We start from the raw sequence: 18,870 nt of genomic DNA on the forward strand, positions 1-18,870 counted from the left end.
GCGTGGACCAGCTGGAGTACTTTAGATGACTGCCATGATTCACCATCCTTAAATGGTGTCCTATGTTGCTTCCCTTCTTGGCAAGCTCTGCAAACATGATGGTTTTGGGTTAGGATATTAGGTAGGCCATGGACTAAATCATCTCGAGCAAGTTGTGCTAGATATTGAATGTTCAGGTGACCGTATCGTTGATGCTAGAGGCTGCTGAGAGTGGATGATTTGGCGATGAAGGCACGCTCAAGGGAATCGCCTGAATCTACAAGACTATAAATACCATGATCCTCAAGACCAACAACAAGTGTATTGCGAGAAGCACGATCAATAATCAAACACTTATTTCCATTGAAAACGACATCCAACCGAGGGGAGTGCTTCATAATCTGACTAACAGACAAAAGATTATGTTTCATGCCAGGAACATAACATACATTGAGGAACATGAGTCTTCTTCCTCCGGACTGAATCTGAACATGCCCTTGCCGACAATATTGTATGCCTGGCTACCTCCAATGATTACTGAGTTAGAATAGGGAGTGAATTCAACAAACCAATTACGCGTATGAGTGAAATGTTGGGAGGCACTGGAATCTATGTACCAAGCAGAAGATTTCACATGATTTGCAGGTATGCTGGCTATAAGGCATGGTAGATAGATTCTTTTTGCTCTGAGTGTTGGACAACATTGGCTTGCTTTTTAATTGAGTTTGATTTTTGATGTTGCTGATATAGATGCTCATAATACGTGAATATCTCAAATGGCACAAACTTCGAGGTGAGAAAATGAAAGACCCAAAAAAATCGGAGTACCCAGAAAAGAGCTCAAAAAACCTAGAAATAATATGTTGTCAGAATCCAGATCTGCTGGCTCGAAAATTGAGGCACCTAGAAAATTTTGATGACAACCCATTTGAGATCTCAAAAAACCCACCAAGAATTTGTAATCAGAAAAAATTTCTGAGCCCAAAAATTAGGGTTTCAAAAAAAAGGCCCTGGCTGAAAAAAGCATGAAAAAAACTCAGATTTCTTGATAATAATGGCAGATTTGTTAAACAAAACGCTATTGGCTTCCACCACTGAAGTCATTTTTGGATTGTGAAGTAAAAAATGACACTATTTGTGGAAGAAAGACACCATAAACTGCACTCAAAAAAGACCATAGTAACGAGAATCGCTCGAAAATTGCGTGAATCGGCGATTCAGTGATAAGATTCAAGGTGGGCGATTTTTTTGAAGTCGGGAATCGCCACACCCGATTTTTTTGGATGAATTGCATGAATTGCTGATATCGGCAATTCATCAAAAAAATCGCATGAATCGGATGAAAAAATCAGCAAGAAATCGCCCGCAGCCAGAAAAGTATGAGTTGTAAATTTAAAAAAAATAACTTGTTTTTTTTACTTTCTACATTTCAAGGGTTTTTTCAAATTTGCTGATTCATCGCTGATTCACCGGTGATTCACCCCCGATTCACGATTCGATTTGGCCGTGCCGATTTCGATAGGATTCCGATTCTCGTTACTTTGGAAAAGACTGCCCAAATTTTCAAAAAAATTCGATAAATTCCTGATAATGGCTCTAATACCATGTTACAAACGTAAATGGCAGAATACTTGACTTATTAATCAGAGATCAAATGATCTATATATACAAAGAGGAGAGTCGAATAGAATAGAAACATTCTATTCTAGACTACACCTAAATATTAGAAATATTCTAATATTTACAGAGATACAATAAGATACAATAGTGAGCATTAAAAAGAAACATAAATATTATTCTAATATTTATATCATTGCATTATCAAAGTTGTTTACTTGTAGTGTCCATATTCAAAACCAATCTCAACAATCTCATCCTACCACATACAAGAAATGAAGGTCATATGACATTTGTGTTCACACATAACTATTAATGGTAGGGATAATTTACTCAATATACAACCTATATTGTACCAACAATACAGTCTTACATTTGTACAACCTTGATGCCGTACGATGATCATTTTACATGAGGTCTCGTTGTAATTGTGTAGGAAGGAATTTTGTCTAAGTGTACGTCCTTGTCACGTCATCGTATAGGCCTACTATTCTCCTTTTGTGTGGACTTTCTCTATGCCATATGACCACTATTGTTGTTGTACACTTACAACTGCTGTCATACTTGTCATATGTTTAGTAGTTAGCACAAACTGGGTTGGATTATTGAGGTTGTTTCGGTATGTCATATGGCTTGTACTTTGCAGTATGTTCTCTCTATCCAGTAAGCACTCTATGCGACTCTTGGTCAAGCTATCAAAGTTGGAACATTATAGTGGTATCAGAGCTGGTGATTCTGCCCATCAAGTTGTGGATGCAAACGGATCTTATCCTAAGGGAGGGTAAGGGTTATCGTTCCGTAAGCCTTAGTGCTATGGATTTGGACTCGTAAACTTTGAGGGAATCCATTGTTGGTTTCTAGGGAACTTGGATAACACCTATGCCAAATAGTAATATGACTGGATATGAAGGAATTAATGTTAACAAGATGGATAACTAATTCTATTAGGGAACATTAAAATCCAAATCCTTATCGAGAAATATTTGATAAATCAAATAAGTTCCAATTGTGGACATTACATGGAACCTTTGAAAGGATGGGTGAAGGGATTCAACTCCATCATGCTTACTGAAGCAATTAAGAAAACATGTGGCATGGCAATATCCTCCTCTATTTCTTCCAAGAGTTAGTCACATACCAAACCACCCCTTGCTCTGAAAGAAAAAGATAACAAACCCCAACCAAAAAAGTCATCACTGGGTGAGGCCACTAGGTAAGAGCTTAGGAGAAGAAAGCTTTGTTTTAATGTAAGAAGCCATGGGAACTAGGGCACCGATGCATGGACAAAGGAAAAATCCACTATATTGAGGCGATGTTCATTGAGGAGCATAAAGAACTTGAAACCAAAGAAGGTCAACAAGCTTCCAAAGAAGTTAACATCAACCGTGTAGAGAGAATTTCCATGTTGGTATGACAAGGAGGTGCTATCCCAACATTTGTTGGTCCTTCAAGGTGCATTGTATTTTGAGTACAGGTTACACTCTAGGGATAACGAGTTGTGGTCATGCTCGATAGTGAGGCGACACTTTCATCAACATGTCACTTTGTGAACTGAAAGGGTTTGCACATGGAGGCACATCAAGGGTTCGAAGTGAAGTTGGTAGGAGGAAACCTCTTGTCACATAACTATATGGTCCCACAACTAAGCATTACCAAGGGAAACTATACAGTAACATATGACTTATTTGTATTGGATCTTGATGACTTGGAGCTTATATTGGGCATATAGTGGATGGAGACTCTTGATTAGTACGCATAGTGCTTCAAGAGGATGGCATTCTCCTTTGAAGAGAATGGAAAAAGGGCAGTGCTGAGGGGGATGTCAAATGGAGGCTCAAAGGAAATCTCGGTACAAAAGATGGAGGCAATCTTCAAGCATGATGATTTTGTTTGGGCAATACACTACTTGGTTTCCAAAGAGCCTATTCATGGGGACTAGGCTTACTATCAAGATGATGAGCTTCAAACAATGTTAGATAAGCATAGCGTGCTCTTTTCTGACATCCCATCGAGTATACCTCTGTACCGTAGCTTTGAGAACACATGAGTTGGAAGGAGCCAAGCCTGTCATCACCACACCCTACTTCCATCATAACAACTTTGAGGATGAGATAGAGAAGATGATCCAAGAACTCCTTGAAAAAGGAAGAATTGGACCCAATTCTAGACCCTTTCCATCATCAGTAGTGTTAGTAAAGAAGGATGGATCGCTTTGGATGTGTGTGCACTACTGTGCGTTGAACAAAACAATCATAAAAAATAGCTATCCTATTCCCAAGATTGACAAGTTGTTGGATTGGCCACATCCCAAAACTCTCTCAAATTTTCATAGATTCTTTGAGTGCTCAGTTTCTACAAAAAGTTTTTTGAAGTGTTTCTCATTGCTTAGTGAACCACTAATAGATTTGACAAAGAAGGGATCTTTCCATTGGGTTGAGCGGGCACAACACACCTTCGACAAACTGAAGGAACTCATGAGTACATGTTCTATTCTGGCACTACTAGACTTCATTCATCCCTTGAAGTGTGACGTGTCAAGAGAAGGCATTGGACAATGTTAATGTAGGACCATCACCCCATTGTGTTCGAAAGTTGGAACCTCTTAGAAGCAGAATGAGTATACTCCCATCTATGACAAGGAGATGCTCGCCATTATTCATGCATTGATGAAGTTTTGATTGTGTGTACAAACCATAGTAATGTGAATCGGAATCGTATCGGAATCGGCACGGCCGAATCGAATCGTGAATCGGGGATGAATCGCCGGTGAATCGGCAAATTTGAAAAAACCCTTTAAATGTAAAGATTTTAACAATTTAAGACTTATTTCATGCATCCTTTATTGAATATAACTTAAAAACACTATAACATCATCAAATAGAATCTAACATACATAAACATGAAACATAAAATCCATCACATACGTAACTATGTTATCATTATGTACTAAAATATAAATTGTATGCTAGCTGAAGTAAATAAAAATCAAATGATCATAATGATTCAAATCATTGAATCAGTAAGATGAAATCATGAAGATCTATAAGACATCAAATCATAAATGTATGTATAAATCTAAGATGAAGATCCATGAAAGTTTGAAACATATGTCTATCAGTAATTCAGTATCACTATCAATATCTATACAGTGTAAACAAAATATAAAAACAAGGCTCCAGCTCAAGCCTCATCATCCTCATCATCATCCTCTAGCTCTGCTGCAGCCTCAACCTCAGCCTTTGAGTATCCAGTTTGCCTATGAGAAAGGCGTGTAAGGTAGGTCCTAGAGGACCGCCGAGCCATGTCCCCTGCATGGACAATGGGCTCATGAATAACGTTGCTAGGGCCTGCGTCTGTGCGTGCGCGTGTGCGTCTACCAATGCCTGAATGTGCTCTAGCTGCCTCCTCTGCCCTAGCCACAGCCTCAGCCTCTACATCCACCTGGTCAACCCACGCGCGGTCTTCCTCAGTGAAGACTGGGTCCACGGTCTCTGTGATCCACTCTGATTCTGGATCAATCTCCTCTAGAATGATCAGAGAGGAGTTAGCGCCCAAAATCTGTCTAATCCTAAGATGAAGGTTGTAATGAACAAAGACAAGATCATTCAACCTCTGCACTGTCAACTTGTTTCTCCTCTTCGAGTGGATGTGCTCGAACATGGACCAACTGCGCTCACATCTAGAAGCGCTGCTCGGCTGACTCAGAATGCGGATGGCAATTTTTTGAAGGTTTGGGATTGTGGCCCCAAACATTTGCCACCTTCTATCTGAAATAAGGAAAAAATAAAAACAATTAGTCTCATTTACAAATTACAACTCTAAAATTAATGCATTATATAATCAACTTTAAGTTTAGAATCTAGATTCATGAACATTGAATATATTATTTAATTTTTACCTGGTTGTAGTGTTGTCTGAGCATTTATGGCCATCCTGCCAGAGAAAAGTGGCCCCTCCTTATTGTTGAACTGGTCTAGCTCAACAATCGCAGCAGCGCTATTTTCATCGCTACTCAATCTCTGAAACACTGTGTATAAGCCAGTGAGAACCTCCGCATCCGCCTTGAACTCAGGACGGAAACGAAATGCCGGATTCAGATAGTAAGCTGCTGCGTGGATGGGTCGATGGAGCTGATTCTGCCATCTCCTATCGATGATGTCCCAAATAGGGCCATACATCTCCTGCACTCCTGCATATTGGGCTCTGATGGCCTCCTTGGCCCTATCCATGCCCTCATAAATGTAGCCCATAGAGGGCTTCTCCCCATCAGCAGTTCGTAGCAAAGCTACAAGGGGCTCAGTGACCTACATATAAAGTAAAACAAAAAATTTGAGTCAAAACTTAAATATAAAATAATATTACTTAAAGTAAAAGCAAAATACTAAATGTTAAATTGCAATAAATTTACCTTAAGGATTTCTCTAACGGGTTTCCAAAAGCCATCCTCATCAAATATGCAATCCGCCACATCTAACCCTACAGTAGTCGTAGCATAAGAAGAGCAAATCCACTCCTGCCCAACAAACATGCTCCTCAATCCATCCCTTGATGTCAACAAGGACTGCAAGGTGATGAAATTCGAGGCAAACCTCGTGATACCTGGGCGAGCTAACTCCTTGCCTTTTGTGTACTTCCTCATTGTGCTAAGGACAAATGCATGATTATAAATGAATTTGCATATATTTTTTGCCCTTTCCACACATGACTTGACAAACTCAAGTTTGCCAATTTCCTCCAACATGAGGTCAATGCAGTGTGATGCACAAGGGGACCAAAATATGGTGGGGTGCCTCTCCATCAAAAGTTTACCTACAACAATTTTAAGTCAATTAGAAACTCAAATTTCAAAATTCAAATAAATTTATTTTCAAAACTTGCAAAGTTAAAAGTTTACCTGCTACAACATGATTTGCTGCATTATCCATCACCACCTGGATCACATTTTGTTCTCCCACCTCTGCTATAACTTCCTCAATAGCCTCACATAAATATGTGGCATTTTTCACATGTGCAGAAGCATCAATGGATTTTATGAACATGGTATATCCTACAAGTAACAAAACAACGAATTATAATATTAAATGGATCATTAACGAATTAGCATTCAACAAATCAAAATTTACAATGTATGTAGGAAAGTAGAATGATCAATCACCTCCACAGGATACAAGAAAATTGAGGAGTGTTCTATTCCTCCTATCGGTCCAACCATCAGTCATGATGGTGCAACCCTTTGCAATCCATTCCTTTCGGTTCTCCTCGAGGTCAACCCTTATGTCCTCTACCATCTCATCCAGGAGGTATCTGCTCAACTCAGCCTCAGTTGGGGCTTTAAACCCCGGACCACAAATAGCAACCGCATCTATCATATTCTGCCAATAAGGAGCCCTGTCACAAATAAAAGTTTAGATGTCAAAGACTCAAATTATAAAACAAGTAGATATAATTAAAGTTTTACTTTTACTTTTAATTTTAGCTTTAAAGAAAACAAAGAAAAAAGAATCAATTACCTGGCTGCAATAAATGGAATGTTGCAAAAGTACCAAAATTTGCATATCTCCTTTCTGGCAGCATCGTGAATCTCCTTGTTCAAACCCATGCCCTCAAGCGTGGGTTGGGAACTAGGAGTAGTGCGGGGCACAAAGTAACTATCCATTCTGTTTTTCCGCACTCTAGGCTGCAATAGGTTGGTGTGGGACTCCGTCTCAATATATGACCGACTAGCACTAGCATTAGCACGAGCAGAAGAACTAGGATAAAAAGGAGGCCTAGAAGAACCCTCTCCAACACAACCTACGGATGCGGAAGCTGATGCAGATGCAGATGTGGATGCGGCTGCGGATGCGGGAACATGGGAGCCAATACCCCTTAACCCTTCAACTTGCATTTTCCTATTTGCTTTTTCTTTTTCAATTTTTTCTAATGCCATTAAGCAAGTGCGTTTTGCCTCAGGAGTTTGGTGAGTGCAAATTGTAACATCATGTCCAGGTATAGCAGCAATGTGAAATTTCAATCTATAAATACCCCCGGAAGTTATTTTTTCTTTACAAAACATGCATTTTGTTTGATATTTGGTTCTTCCAGGAAACTCTTCATTATATTTCCAACATTCATCTTTTTTACCCATTGGAATTTGCGAAAAATGAGAGCAAAGGCTGCTGCAATAATTTTTTTAATGTAAAATATCAAAGTTTGAAGCTAATAAAAATTAGAAAACAACAAACCCTAGCTTGCAACTTAGTAAAAATAAAGAGCATTCAAGATTTACACTAAAATTCTTGAAAACTATAGAAATTTAACAAAAAACGCATAATACACTAAAAATTTAACAAAAAATGCATAATACACTAACATGCAAGAAAAAAAAAAAGCACTTACCTCTTGCAAATGAGTTGAGGAGTGTTGATATTGGCTCCTTAATGCTCCCAAAGCAATTGATGGGCTCCCCAAATGGCCTGCTGATCTCTTTGGTGCTCCTCCTTCTTGCCGGTTGGAAACCTATGGCTTTTCTTTTCTCTTCTTCTCTCTCATTTTTCCTCTCTTCTACTCATGCTTCACAAATAGAAGGCCCTTTAGGGTTATAACAAAGAGAATAAGTCAAAAACAAAGTGAAAAAAATAAGTGATTTTTTTTAAAATTTCAACTTCCCTTTTTACATGCCGCAGGCGATTCATAGCCGATTTTTTAAGGCAATTTTGGCGATTTTTACATGAATCGCCTGAATCGGCGATTCAGGCGATTCATGGCCCAGAAATCGGCAATACTGATTCATGATTCAAAAAAAATCACCCAAGATGAATCGGGTCACGGAATTGCCGATTCAGGCGATTTTTGGGCGATTCTCGTTACTATGGTACAAACCATAAAAGCTTGAAACTATTCGTGGAGCAGATGGATTTAAACAAAGAACAACAAAAGTGGGTGAGAAAAATCTAAAGTTTTGATTTTGACATTGAGAATGAAAAAGGTAGAAACAATATGGTGGCCTATGTGCTGTCAAGGAGACTTGCCAAATGCTCTTTCTGCCAGATTTCGATGGATTGGAAGCCACATTTGTTGGTTGAATACTCCAAGAACACATTCACATACCAAAGAATGGATGGTTAGGTGCATGATGATAGGTACAAGGTAGTCAACAACATCATTTATTATGATCAAGTAATCTTTTTTGTACCTGAGTCCAAGCTGAAGGAAAAACATCTAAAATAAATACACGAATCGTCCTTGGTCAGACGCCCGAGATACTTTGAGACCTATTGACAAATTTGGGAAATGATTTCGTGGAAAGGCCTTAAGAATGACATATTGTAGTACGTGTGAGAATGTTCCACTTGTCGACAAAACAAATCTGAGAACACCTTATTTGTGGGTCTTCTTCCACTGCTAATCCCAACCAGAAATTGGATAGCTTCTCATTAGATTTTATTATCAAGCTTCTTAAAGTGCAAGGAAACCATTTCATCTTCGTCGTAGTGGATCACTTGACCAAGTATGCTCATTTCTTTGCCATCTCCTTTGGATGCCAAGCAACTCAAGTGGCCAAGTTTTTCTTCTGTAAGGTATTTCGCTTGCATGGTCTTTTTTGGAACATAGTGAGTGATGAGGATAGCCATTTTCTTAGCAACTTTTGGATGTAGTTGTTTTGGATAGCTAGAATGAAGCTATCACCAAGTATAAGCTACCACCTACAAACGGATGGACAAACAAAGATTGTGAACAAATGGCTGGAGTGGTAACTTAGGAACTATGTTTTAACAAAACAAAAAGCATGTATTTATTGGCTACATGCGGGAGAGTTGTTACAACACTACCTATCACATGTAGATAGGTACAGTGACCTTCAAAGCATTGTATGGTTATGAGCCTTCATCATTTGTGTATCTAGCACTAGTTGATATTTGTGCACTGAGATCAGAAGACTAGTTACAAGAGAGGTTAGATATCTTGAGATCGCTCAAGGATAACCTACAAAGGGCTCAAAACCAATAGAAGATATATGCTGACCGGTCGACAGTGTTGAGGTTGGTGATCTAGTACACCTTCGGCTTCAATAGTACAAAGAATCCTCCTTAAAGGCTTGTGGTAAGGAGAAGTCGAGGCCTTGTTTCTATTGGCCCTATAGAGTGGTTTGGAGCGTAGGTGAAGTTGCCTATGAACTGAAACCTCTTGAGGGGAGTCTAATTTACAATGGTTTTTATGTGTTGTGTTTGAAGAAAGTTGTTAGATAGTGTGTCATAGTGGCAAAGGAACTAACTCCCATTGATGAAGACGGGAAACCAATTCTTGAGCAAATCGAGAACGTCAACTTCGAGAGAAGAGGCCGAGGTCGTGCAAAATCAAGATCAAGAAATTTCTTGTGCTATGAAAGGATCTTCTAATCGATGATGTCAATTTTAATATATATCAGGCCCTTTTAGTTTTATTTGTTTAGTGTGTTGACTGTGTCGACATCATTTGTAATCCTTCAGGATGTTTCTCCTAAGCCATATATAAGGTCAAGTCTATTGTAGTTGTAGTTATGCAATTTGAATTTTATTTGTGAAGTGTGAATTCTAGTTGGAGTTCTTGTTTTCCATTTTAGAGGTGAAAGATCCTCCCTATTTGGTTTCTACAATTTTGCTAGGAATATATCCTCACCCTATTCTGCTCTATTCTTAGTTCAAGTTTTTGTAATCTGAAGTACTATTATTATTCAATCTATTTCTTTTTTTGTCACTTGTGTTTGGTGATTATCTATCTAGTGTTACCATTATTGATTATTCGACATCAATACCATTTTGACATCCTATTGCATACAATAATTGAAGGACAAAGATCGTACGACATCTTTGTTCACACATAACTATTGACAAAAGGGATAATTTACGCACCATACGACCTACACCATTTGAACATTATAGTCTTACATTCGTACAACTTTGATGTTGTAAAACCACCAATTTGTATAAGGTCTCATTGCAATGCCATAGGAAGGTATTTTGTCTTACCGTACATCCTTGTCACCACATTGTAGAGACGTACTATTCCCCTACAGTACGGACTTGCCACTATACCGTATGGCCACTAGTACTCCCATATGTCGTATGACCTTTGTCATACCTACTATACATTCAATATTGAGCACATAGTGGGTTGGGATTAGTGAGGGTGTTTTCCTACACCGTATGGCTTGTACTTTGAAGTTTGTTCTCTTTCTCTCTCTAGTAACTACCCTACACCACTCTCGATCATGTTGTCAGAGTTGGAACATTACACTGGAAGTGGGATTAAACAGAGAGAATATAAAAGAAATACAAATCATTGTTGAATCTATAGCAAATTGAGAGTATAGAAAAGTATAGAGAGGATATAAGACAATTGGTATTCTCTAGCACTTAAGGGGTACTCATATAGAAACACCATTAGAGAGCATTTGTAGATCAATAACATTCAACAATAGTCTATAGAAAAAACCTTATAACCTGATCAATATATCTATTTTGATTACTCACCATGCCTATAAGATAAACATATGCTATTTTATATGTAATGATAGTGCTATGACTATGTGATTATCATTATGGATGACTCGAATGCCTCTGATGATTATATGAATGTATGCAACTGTTTGAATCTGATTTTGAAGGGAAGGGCTTGAGTTGTAAGCACACGGGGTTGTTAAGGCTATATAATAGGCTGTACTAGAATGGAGCAGAGGATCTTTATGTCAAAGAGTTGAGAAACCCACTTACAATCGCTACCTAATTCAACAAGATGGTGTGTGTTTACTGGAAGATGTGGTAGGATGGGGAAAGTAGTTACAAGCATAGTTCAAAATCTCGTACTTTGCCACTTATCGGTTAGGCAAATAAAAGTTTTCTTGACAAATATTAGAGAGAAATCGGTAACTTCTCGAGAAAATATCGAGAGCTTTAAAAATGAGTTAAATTTAATTAAAAATGCATTTTTTTTGTAAAATTCAATAAGTAGATGCATCTAATGAGTCAGTAAATGAGTAAACAAACTAAACAAGCTGATCTAGATATATATAAATGCAATAAGTAACAAAATCATATCCTCGTGTGAAATGCCGATGTAGTTAGAGACTTTGAACTTTGAAGCAAACTACAAATAGCAAATTGTCTTTGTAAAAAGATAAGGAAATACAAATGTCAAGTACAATACGAAACTAGTCTACATCTTTCTCTTCCCCTTCTCAGTAGTTCTAGTAGAAACTATGGGAGGCATGGAGTCTCACGGCTTAGCTCTAGCAATCCTCTGTGATGTAGATGGTGCTGGTTTTGGTGCTTGCGCTAGCAATGACTCCACATCATCTGAATCTTCATTGTCACTGTCCTCACTCTCATTGCCCTCCTCTTGAATGTTTTCTATTCTTGGTGCAAAACCCCCCTCCTCCATAGCCTGCCTCTCCAAATCATTTATGTCATCCTCTATGAACAATGAAAGCTGCTCCTATGTTGTCCAATCACCAAAAGGATCTATGCCATGCAAATGAAGTGGCTCAACTAGTGATGACTCTACCTTTCTTATGCACAATTTAAGGTTATATTGCGCAAAGACAAGGTTATTTAGGCATTTCTATGCCAACTTGTTCCTTTTCTTTGTGTAAATGGCTTCAATTAAGCTCCAATTACGCTCACATTTGGATGAACTACATGGATGACATAAGATGAGAAGGGCATGTTTTTGCAAATTTGGGACATTTCCACCTGAACTTTGTCACCAAGCATCTGGAAGATTAATATTAAAGAGTTAGAAAGCAAGATGAGGACAAGTTTTTGTAGCTTAGTATTTATCTACTTATTATGCTTGTGAAAAACTCCTAATTCCAAATATTGTCCCTGGGGTAAGAGTGTGCCTACCTCTCTTTGCCATGTTTGAGGAGAATAGCTTTCCCATTGAATGTTGATGCACTTCCATCTCGACCAAAATGAGGTCTCTCACCTCAATATCAAGTACCATCCTTGCATGCATTTACTGAAGCCCTTCGTGACTTCTCCATTGGGATCCTTGTATATTGGAGAGAAGCAGAATCAAGGGCTGAGGAAATATCCTGCCACATGAATGGGTTGGTGGAGCTGATTGCTCCACGTCCTATAAATAATTTTTCATACGGGCTCGAATTTTAGGTTGTTCCCCCAGTATTGATTTCTTATAGCCTCTTTGGTCCTATCTATGGCCTCATAAAGGGACCCCATTGGGGTTTGTTCCCCATCTACCAAGCAGAGAACTTTAACCAAGAGCTTTGCCACCTACAATTGAAACATAGAAAATGATTATTAATCAGAGAGTAGGCTTATAAATTAATGATGAAAGACTTGATTATTGAATACAAAAAAAATAAATATTCACCTTGTTAACTTTCCTAGTTACCTCTACAATTTCTGTAGCTAGATAAAAATAAATGGCAATTAAAGACAATGTGTGCAACACTTTGTTCATTAGGCTTCTTTGAATAATTTGACTTCGGCCATGGCAGACTCACAAACATCTGCCTCAAAGGATTCATATAAACAAAAACATTTTGCAATAGTAAAAAAATTGTTGCAAACCATGTGACTGTGGGTCTAATAATCCTCATAGGTGAAGTTTCTCATCAAGTGAATGACCCAAGGGTGATTGTAAATATTTTTTGTTATCTTCCTTGTATTCTCTATAACCGGTTTTACCCAATCCAATTTCCCTATATTCTCCAAAAAGAAGGTCAAAAATATGCATCGCACAAGGAGACTATAAGAGTGTGCTATGCTTTCTTGTAAGATCAAACCCACTGCTACATATGCTGCTGCATTGTCAGTTATTTATTGCACCACATTTTCAGCCTCAACCTCCATCAGAACATTCTCTAGCATTAGAGCCAATGTCTCAGCCATCTTTACCTTGTCTGAGGCATCCAAGTATTTAAGAAAGACTATTTGATCCTTTCAAGAAACCAAAAAATTGATAAGGGCACAGTTTCTTCCATTCGTATATCCATATGAAAGAATGGTGCAGTCATATTGTTTCCATTGTAATTATTACTTGTCAACCACATCTTTAGCCCTAGAAACAACATCTTTGAGCAATCTACAAGAATAAAATAAGAAATGACATTAAGTATACGATTGTGATTAAAAACAAATTACATTCAACAAAGATAAGTAATTTTGTAAAACTACAAAAGTATTAAAATTTGAAACAAGTAAACTAGCCTCCCATGCAAGTCTCTAGGAGTAGGTGGTGTGTAGCCCTTTCCTACTACTGTACAACCGATGTTAAAACTCCAAAAATCAGCACATTGAATGTCAACTTGCTAGTGCACATCACTATTCCATCTAGTACCCTCTAGTGATGATTGTGCTCTAGGTGTGTTTCTATGCACAAAATAACCATCAAGAGAAGATTTTTGTGGTCTACTAGAACCAATGGAAGTGGAAGATGAGTGAATGGTAGGTGTGTGTTTTTGTGGGCTAGGAAGAGAGCCCATCATGCCCTCAACTCTTGCTTCTTCATCAAGGTTGACTGGGATTCTTGGTCACAACCCACATCATTTCATTATGATCATTGGTTTAGCTCAATCCAAAGTCCAAGCAAATAATTGAGATTAGAAAACAATAATTGATTCTTAATGGAGACATACCTTGCAATTTGGAAGGCTCACCTCATGGCAATATATAGTTTCTGATTATAGGAGTATAGTATTGAGGCTCATTATCGCAGGAATATTTAATTAGCGAGATGTAACCCTTACCCTAATTTTTTACAACTATGGTTTTAGGTTCTCCAGCAAATTAAGAAGGGGGTGTCAAAAGAAATTACTTTAAAATGAAATAAGTTCTATGGATACCATATAAGTGGAGGATATCATTTTTCTCATCGTAATGCTTGTCTTATAATAGATATATAAAATTATGATTATCTAACTCAAAGGAATGCATTGCTTTATGTTAAGATCAAGGATGATGAGCATCTTTGTCACGCACCATATTCTATAGCTACTAGTGTTGGGTATATTTTTAGTTTTGTTGTTAATTATGGCTTTTCCAGGAATTGAGATTGTTAGGATTTTATTTTGCACATCCTAGTGCAACACAAAATGTAATAGGTTGCATTGCATAACTGTTTTTTAAATTAGAAGAGGAGGCTCCCTATAACAATGAACTAACCTAATCTAAACATTGTGCACTTGTTATTTACAATTTGGATAGTTTATTTAGTCTATCATGCTCATGCAGAAAAATCTAAAGGTGCAGTTTTTGATTACCTAGAGAAAATAATTGTTACGGATGCCAACTCAAGATAAAAGATATTTTACATTTTTATCCTAAATATGGTCCCTCTAATTACCATTATTGTACTGTTCATCTAAAGAGAAATTGAGTAGTAGTACACATAAGGATTGAATAAGCTTGTTAGTAGTGGCATGTCGTGATGGTTCAGTTGTGTTGTTTTTCTTGCCATCAAGGTTCGAATCTCATGGGGGATGATGTCCCCCATTTGTGGCCTCACCAGTTCATAGCTCTAGGTCAAAGCATTTACCCCTCTTAAAAAAATGATTAAATCAAGATTTTGTGTTTTGAATAAAGGAAATGGTACAAAAATACAATCTCAAATTCAAGCAAGATTATAAAGTTTGCAAACTTGCTCAAAATAATCTGATCTATCTCAGCATGCATATACAAGATGTTATGAGATCAACACAATGGGTGTATTGTAATGAACCTAATTTGAAAATCTGTATAATTCCGAATATCTCTTGATATGTAATAATTTAAATTTTTTCAACAGAGTTCCAAATGAACACAACAGATCATAAGGTAGAAAAACTGGTATTATTCAGAATCAGTTTCCAAACATCAATGCCAAAAATAGCTGAAATGTTAGCCAGCAGAGAGTACAAAAAATTACTAAGTGCCAAAACTCTTATAGCATTGAGATCTTCTCTACCACTCGAGACTAGCAAATGATACAATTCATAGTTGTGAATGAACTCGTTCTACAAATTCCAACTGTTATTTTAAATGAGTAAAGTTTACTAGCCCCGTGATGTGACTCTGATGACCAATGGAGAGTTGGGACAATATTCATGTAGTTGCAAACCTGGTAGGCACCTCCTTATTGCTATCTGCATGTTATACATGGCATTCCCAATGCATCCTAAAGCAAGCAGATGATGTGAGATCTACAATTATGTTAGCCTGAGTGTATCCTCCTGTAGCATGCGTTTGGGGATTGGATTCCACTGGGATCGGGACCATGCATGTTCAACCTCAACTGTGACTTCAAGACATCACTACGGTGGTCACCAAACATATACATGCTCCCTTTTGCACTTGTTGGGAATGATAAGCATACACGATAATCTCTAGGGTTTTACACGATGCCTATCTTCCTAGATTGATAAGTGAGTTGCAACTATACACTCCACATAATGAACGATATGTTCTCCAAGTATACACCAACCTGCAACAACACTACTGAGGATTACGCGAAGATTGTGGCTTGGAATAAGAAAGAATTAAGAATAAGGGCTACGTCCTATTCTACTAGTGACTAGGGTTTTCGTCTTACCCACAACTCAATCAAAATACCTTACATAGGGAAATTTCAGTGTTCGACTCCCAACTCCTTCCAAACATCTCCCTTAATTTTAGTTCCTCCCACGGAAACAAGGAAGCATTACGCTTCCTCTCATGTGAGCATTACACAACCAATAGAGGGAGTTGATAACGGTGCTCCCAGAATGCATGGGAAATGATTCACAAAGGCCACGCAAGTAGGGGCCTCCACATAGGCATGGGAAGGAAAGAAATGCGATGAGGTGGAAGTTAAAAATTTGAAAGTTATTTCACTTCCACACTCAAGTCACCCCTTTAATATCAGACTTAAGCCTATCGGGGTGAGGGATAAGCTAAGTGTGGTGTCAAGATGATTAATTGGAAGGTGGGGATATGATAGTACACCCTTCTTGGGAGTGTTTTTCCCAAAGCAATCAAAGGGTTGGGTGCTGAAGAATCTGCTCACCTTCCCAAGTCGTGTCTTTAATCAGCAAATTGGTCCATCTAATAAGATACTCTTTGATGACTCTTCTTTTTAGTTTCCTTTTCCTAACGTCCAACACTTTTGTAGGCACTAGCTCCAATTTACCCTCTTCATCAAGTGATGGTAGTCCTGGTGATGCGGTAACATGCTGCCCCACGACCCTTTTAATACAAGAGGTATGGAAGATATTATGAACTCGGTTGTCTGTTGGCAGCTCCAACTCATAAGCAACTTCCCCAGTTTTCCTTGTTATCTTGTAAGGCCCATAAAATCTAGGCTCGAGTTTTTTGGGCCCCTTCTTCTTCAATGAGTTTTGCCTGTAGTGTTGGAGCTGTAGAAATACCATCTCCCCAACCCAAAAAATTCTCTTTGTTCGGTGCTGATCAACATGAATCTTTTTGTTGATTTTGAGCACATTGCATATTCTCTCTGAGAGCAGGTAAAATGTTCTATTGTTCCTATAACCAATCTTTGGCTAGTGGAGCTCGACTATCTGCTAAGGCTAAACCCATAGTGGGCATAATTGCCGACTACTCTGCAATTAGCCAAAAATCGTGGAGTTTTTCCGAGAAAAAATCACCATTTTAGAAAATTGCTTCCTTGCAAAACTCGCCGATTAATGGCAGAGTATTTGGCGTGTTTTTACCTGTGACTTGCCTATGCACACAGAGCAGCAATATAGGCAAAAAAATCAATTTTTTTCATTACCAGTTTTCATTTCAGTGTTTAGAGGCTTCACAGTCATGCAGCTCATGCCCACTCCCAGTTTGGGGCATCTCTTCAACGACTAGACCCCCTCTCTTTTCTGCTACTAGAGCTGGGAAGAGGAAGATGTGATTAAATTGATGTATTTACTTCTCGTTTGACATAAACTATTTACTATTTTGCTTCCCATCATCAGCATTCCGCATGAGAATGCAATTTTGTACCTACTATGCTGTTATATACATCTAAACTCTGCTTGTTTCTTTTGTTTTCTTTTTAATTAACTCATTAAATGCATCTTCTCATTGAAGTTTGCAAAAAAAAAAAGTAATTTCAATTAAATTTTAGCGATTTTTTAAGGTTCCGGAGTTTTTAAAAAAAATTGGCTGATTTTTTCCCAAATAAACTTTTGGGGGCTTGGTGAGTTGTTGCCAAGTGAGAGTTTTCCAACAATGGCTGAGTCTACAAACGAGAAGGGTTCATATCCATAAAGCACTTTGAATGGAGACATACCAAAAGTCATGTGATAAGTAGAATTGTAATAATATTCACCCAAATACAACCATTTGACCCACATTTGCTATTGTCCAGAAATGTAATTTCGGAGGTACCCTTTTATCCACTTATTCACTATTTGTGTTTGGCCATCTGTCTTTGGATGGTAACTAGTACTGGGTGTAAGTTGAGTCCCTGCAAGTCTGAAAGGTTCTTGGCAAACAATGCTAAGGAACTTGCTATCCTAGTCATTGACAATAATCTTGGGTAGACCATGTAATCGGGAGACCTCCTTGAAGAACAAAGTTGCTACTTGAGGGCAGTCCAATTTGTTGTGATGACGAAGAAATGAGCATACTTTGTTAATCTATCTACCACCACAAAAATACTATCTTTACCTTGAGCTTTCAGAAGCCTGGTGATAAAGTCCATCGATATACTCTTCCACTTGTCTTCTAGAATAGGTAGAGGCCGGAGTAAACCAGCAGGATGTAGATATGTTGACTTGTTTTGTTGTCATGGAAAGCACTCCCTGTATGAGAAATATAGTTGAGAAATATCAAGTTTATCTGGGAACATGATAAATGAAATGGGCTTTATTTCCATTGTTATGAAACAGGACTCATCAACACTAGAACATATTTATGTCATCATCGTGACATAAGAGATTTTGGTATGAATAATAAGAAGGTAACAGTTATTGTGCGCTCTATTTTTCTAACATTTTTCACACTATTAGCATTCATCATCCAGTTACGAATTGATGGGTCAATAGATATATTTACCAATTACAATTTAGTAAGGGTTTGAATTTTGATAATAGAAATAAAACATTACAATTTAACCATCATTCTATATCATTGTTTACATTTAGAAACCAGGTTAACAAAGGGAGCTTCGATATGATTAATATTCTTCTAGGAGTTTGCTTCAAGATCTCTCAATTTTTGTTTAGATTTTGCAGAGGAGATGACCTTGGTTAATCAAAAGATTGGGCTCACATATATGAGCAAAACAACATCCCTCGTGCCTATATTTTTTAACAAGCTTTAT

General features: G+C 37.9%; 2 protein-coding genes across 7 annotated transcripts in view; one reads left to right on the forward strand and one right to left on the reverse strand.

Annotated features, from left to right (window-relative positions):
* The window catches only part of LOC149556360 (phenylacetaldehyde synthase-like), a 191,595-nt gene that overhangs the window by 145,637 nt on the left and 27,088 nt on the right, over window positions 1–18,870 (forward strand). The window lies entirely within an intron of this gene.
* On the reverse strand, window positions 195–8,117 carry LOC149556362 (uncharacterized). The gene is made up of 6 exons (XM_089785891.1): window positions 7,975–8,117; window positions 7,107–7,751; window positions 6,752–6,984; window positions 6,491–6,643; window positions 6,005–6,072; window positions 195–380 (listed from the first exon to the last, which is right to left on the reverse strand). Exons 2-6 carry the CDS (start codon window positions 7,721–7,723, stop codon window positions 195–197), a joined length of 1,257 nt encoding a protein of 418 aa, XP_089642017.1. The 5' UTR covers window positions 7,724–7,751; window positions 7,975–8,117.

This window comes from Cupressus sempervirens, chromosome 5 (assembly GCF_028749045.1).
Source record: "Cupressus sempervirens isolate cs-2001-9-10 chromosome 5, ASM2874904v1, whole genome shotgun sequence".
NCBI lineage: Eukaryota > Viridiplantae > Streptophyta > Pinopsida > Cupressales > Cupressaceae > Cupressus > Cupressus sempervirens.

What these genes read in the sequence shown, in the direction of transcription:
- LOC149556362 (XM_089785891.1), bottom strand. Translation starts at nt 7,723, where the DNA reads ATGGGTAAAAAAGATGAATGTTGGAAATATAATGAAGAGTTTCCTGGA. An exon ending in ATTCCATTTATTGCAGCCAG is followed by an intron (nt 6,985 to 7,106) that starts GTAATTGATTCT and finishes TATTTGTGACAG; the next exon opens with GGCTCCTTATTGGCAGAATA. An exon ending in CCGTTAGAGAAATCCTTAAG is followed by an intron (nt 381 to 6,004) that starts GTAAATTTATTG and finishes TCTGTTAGTCAG; the next exon opens with ATTATGAAGCACTCCCCTCG.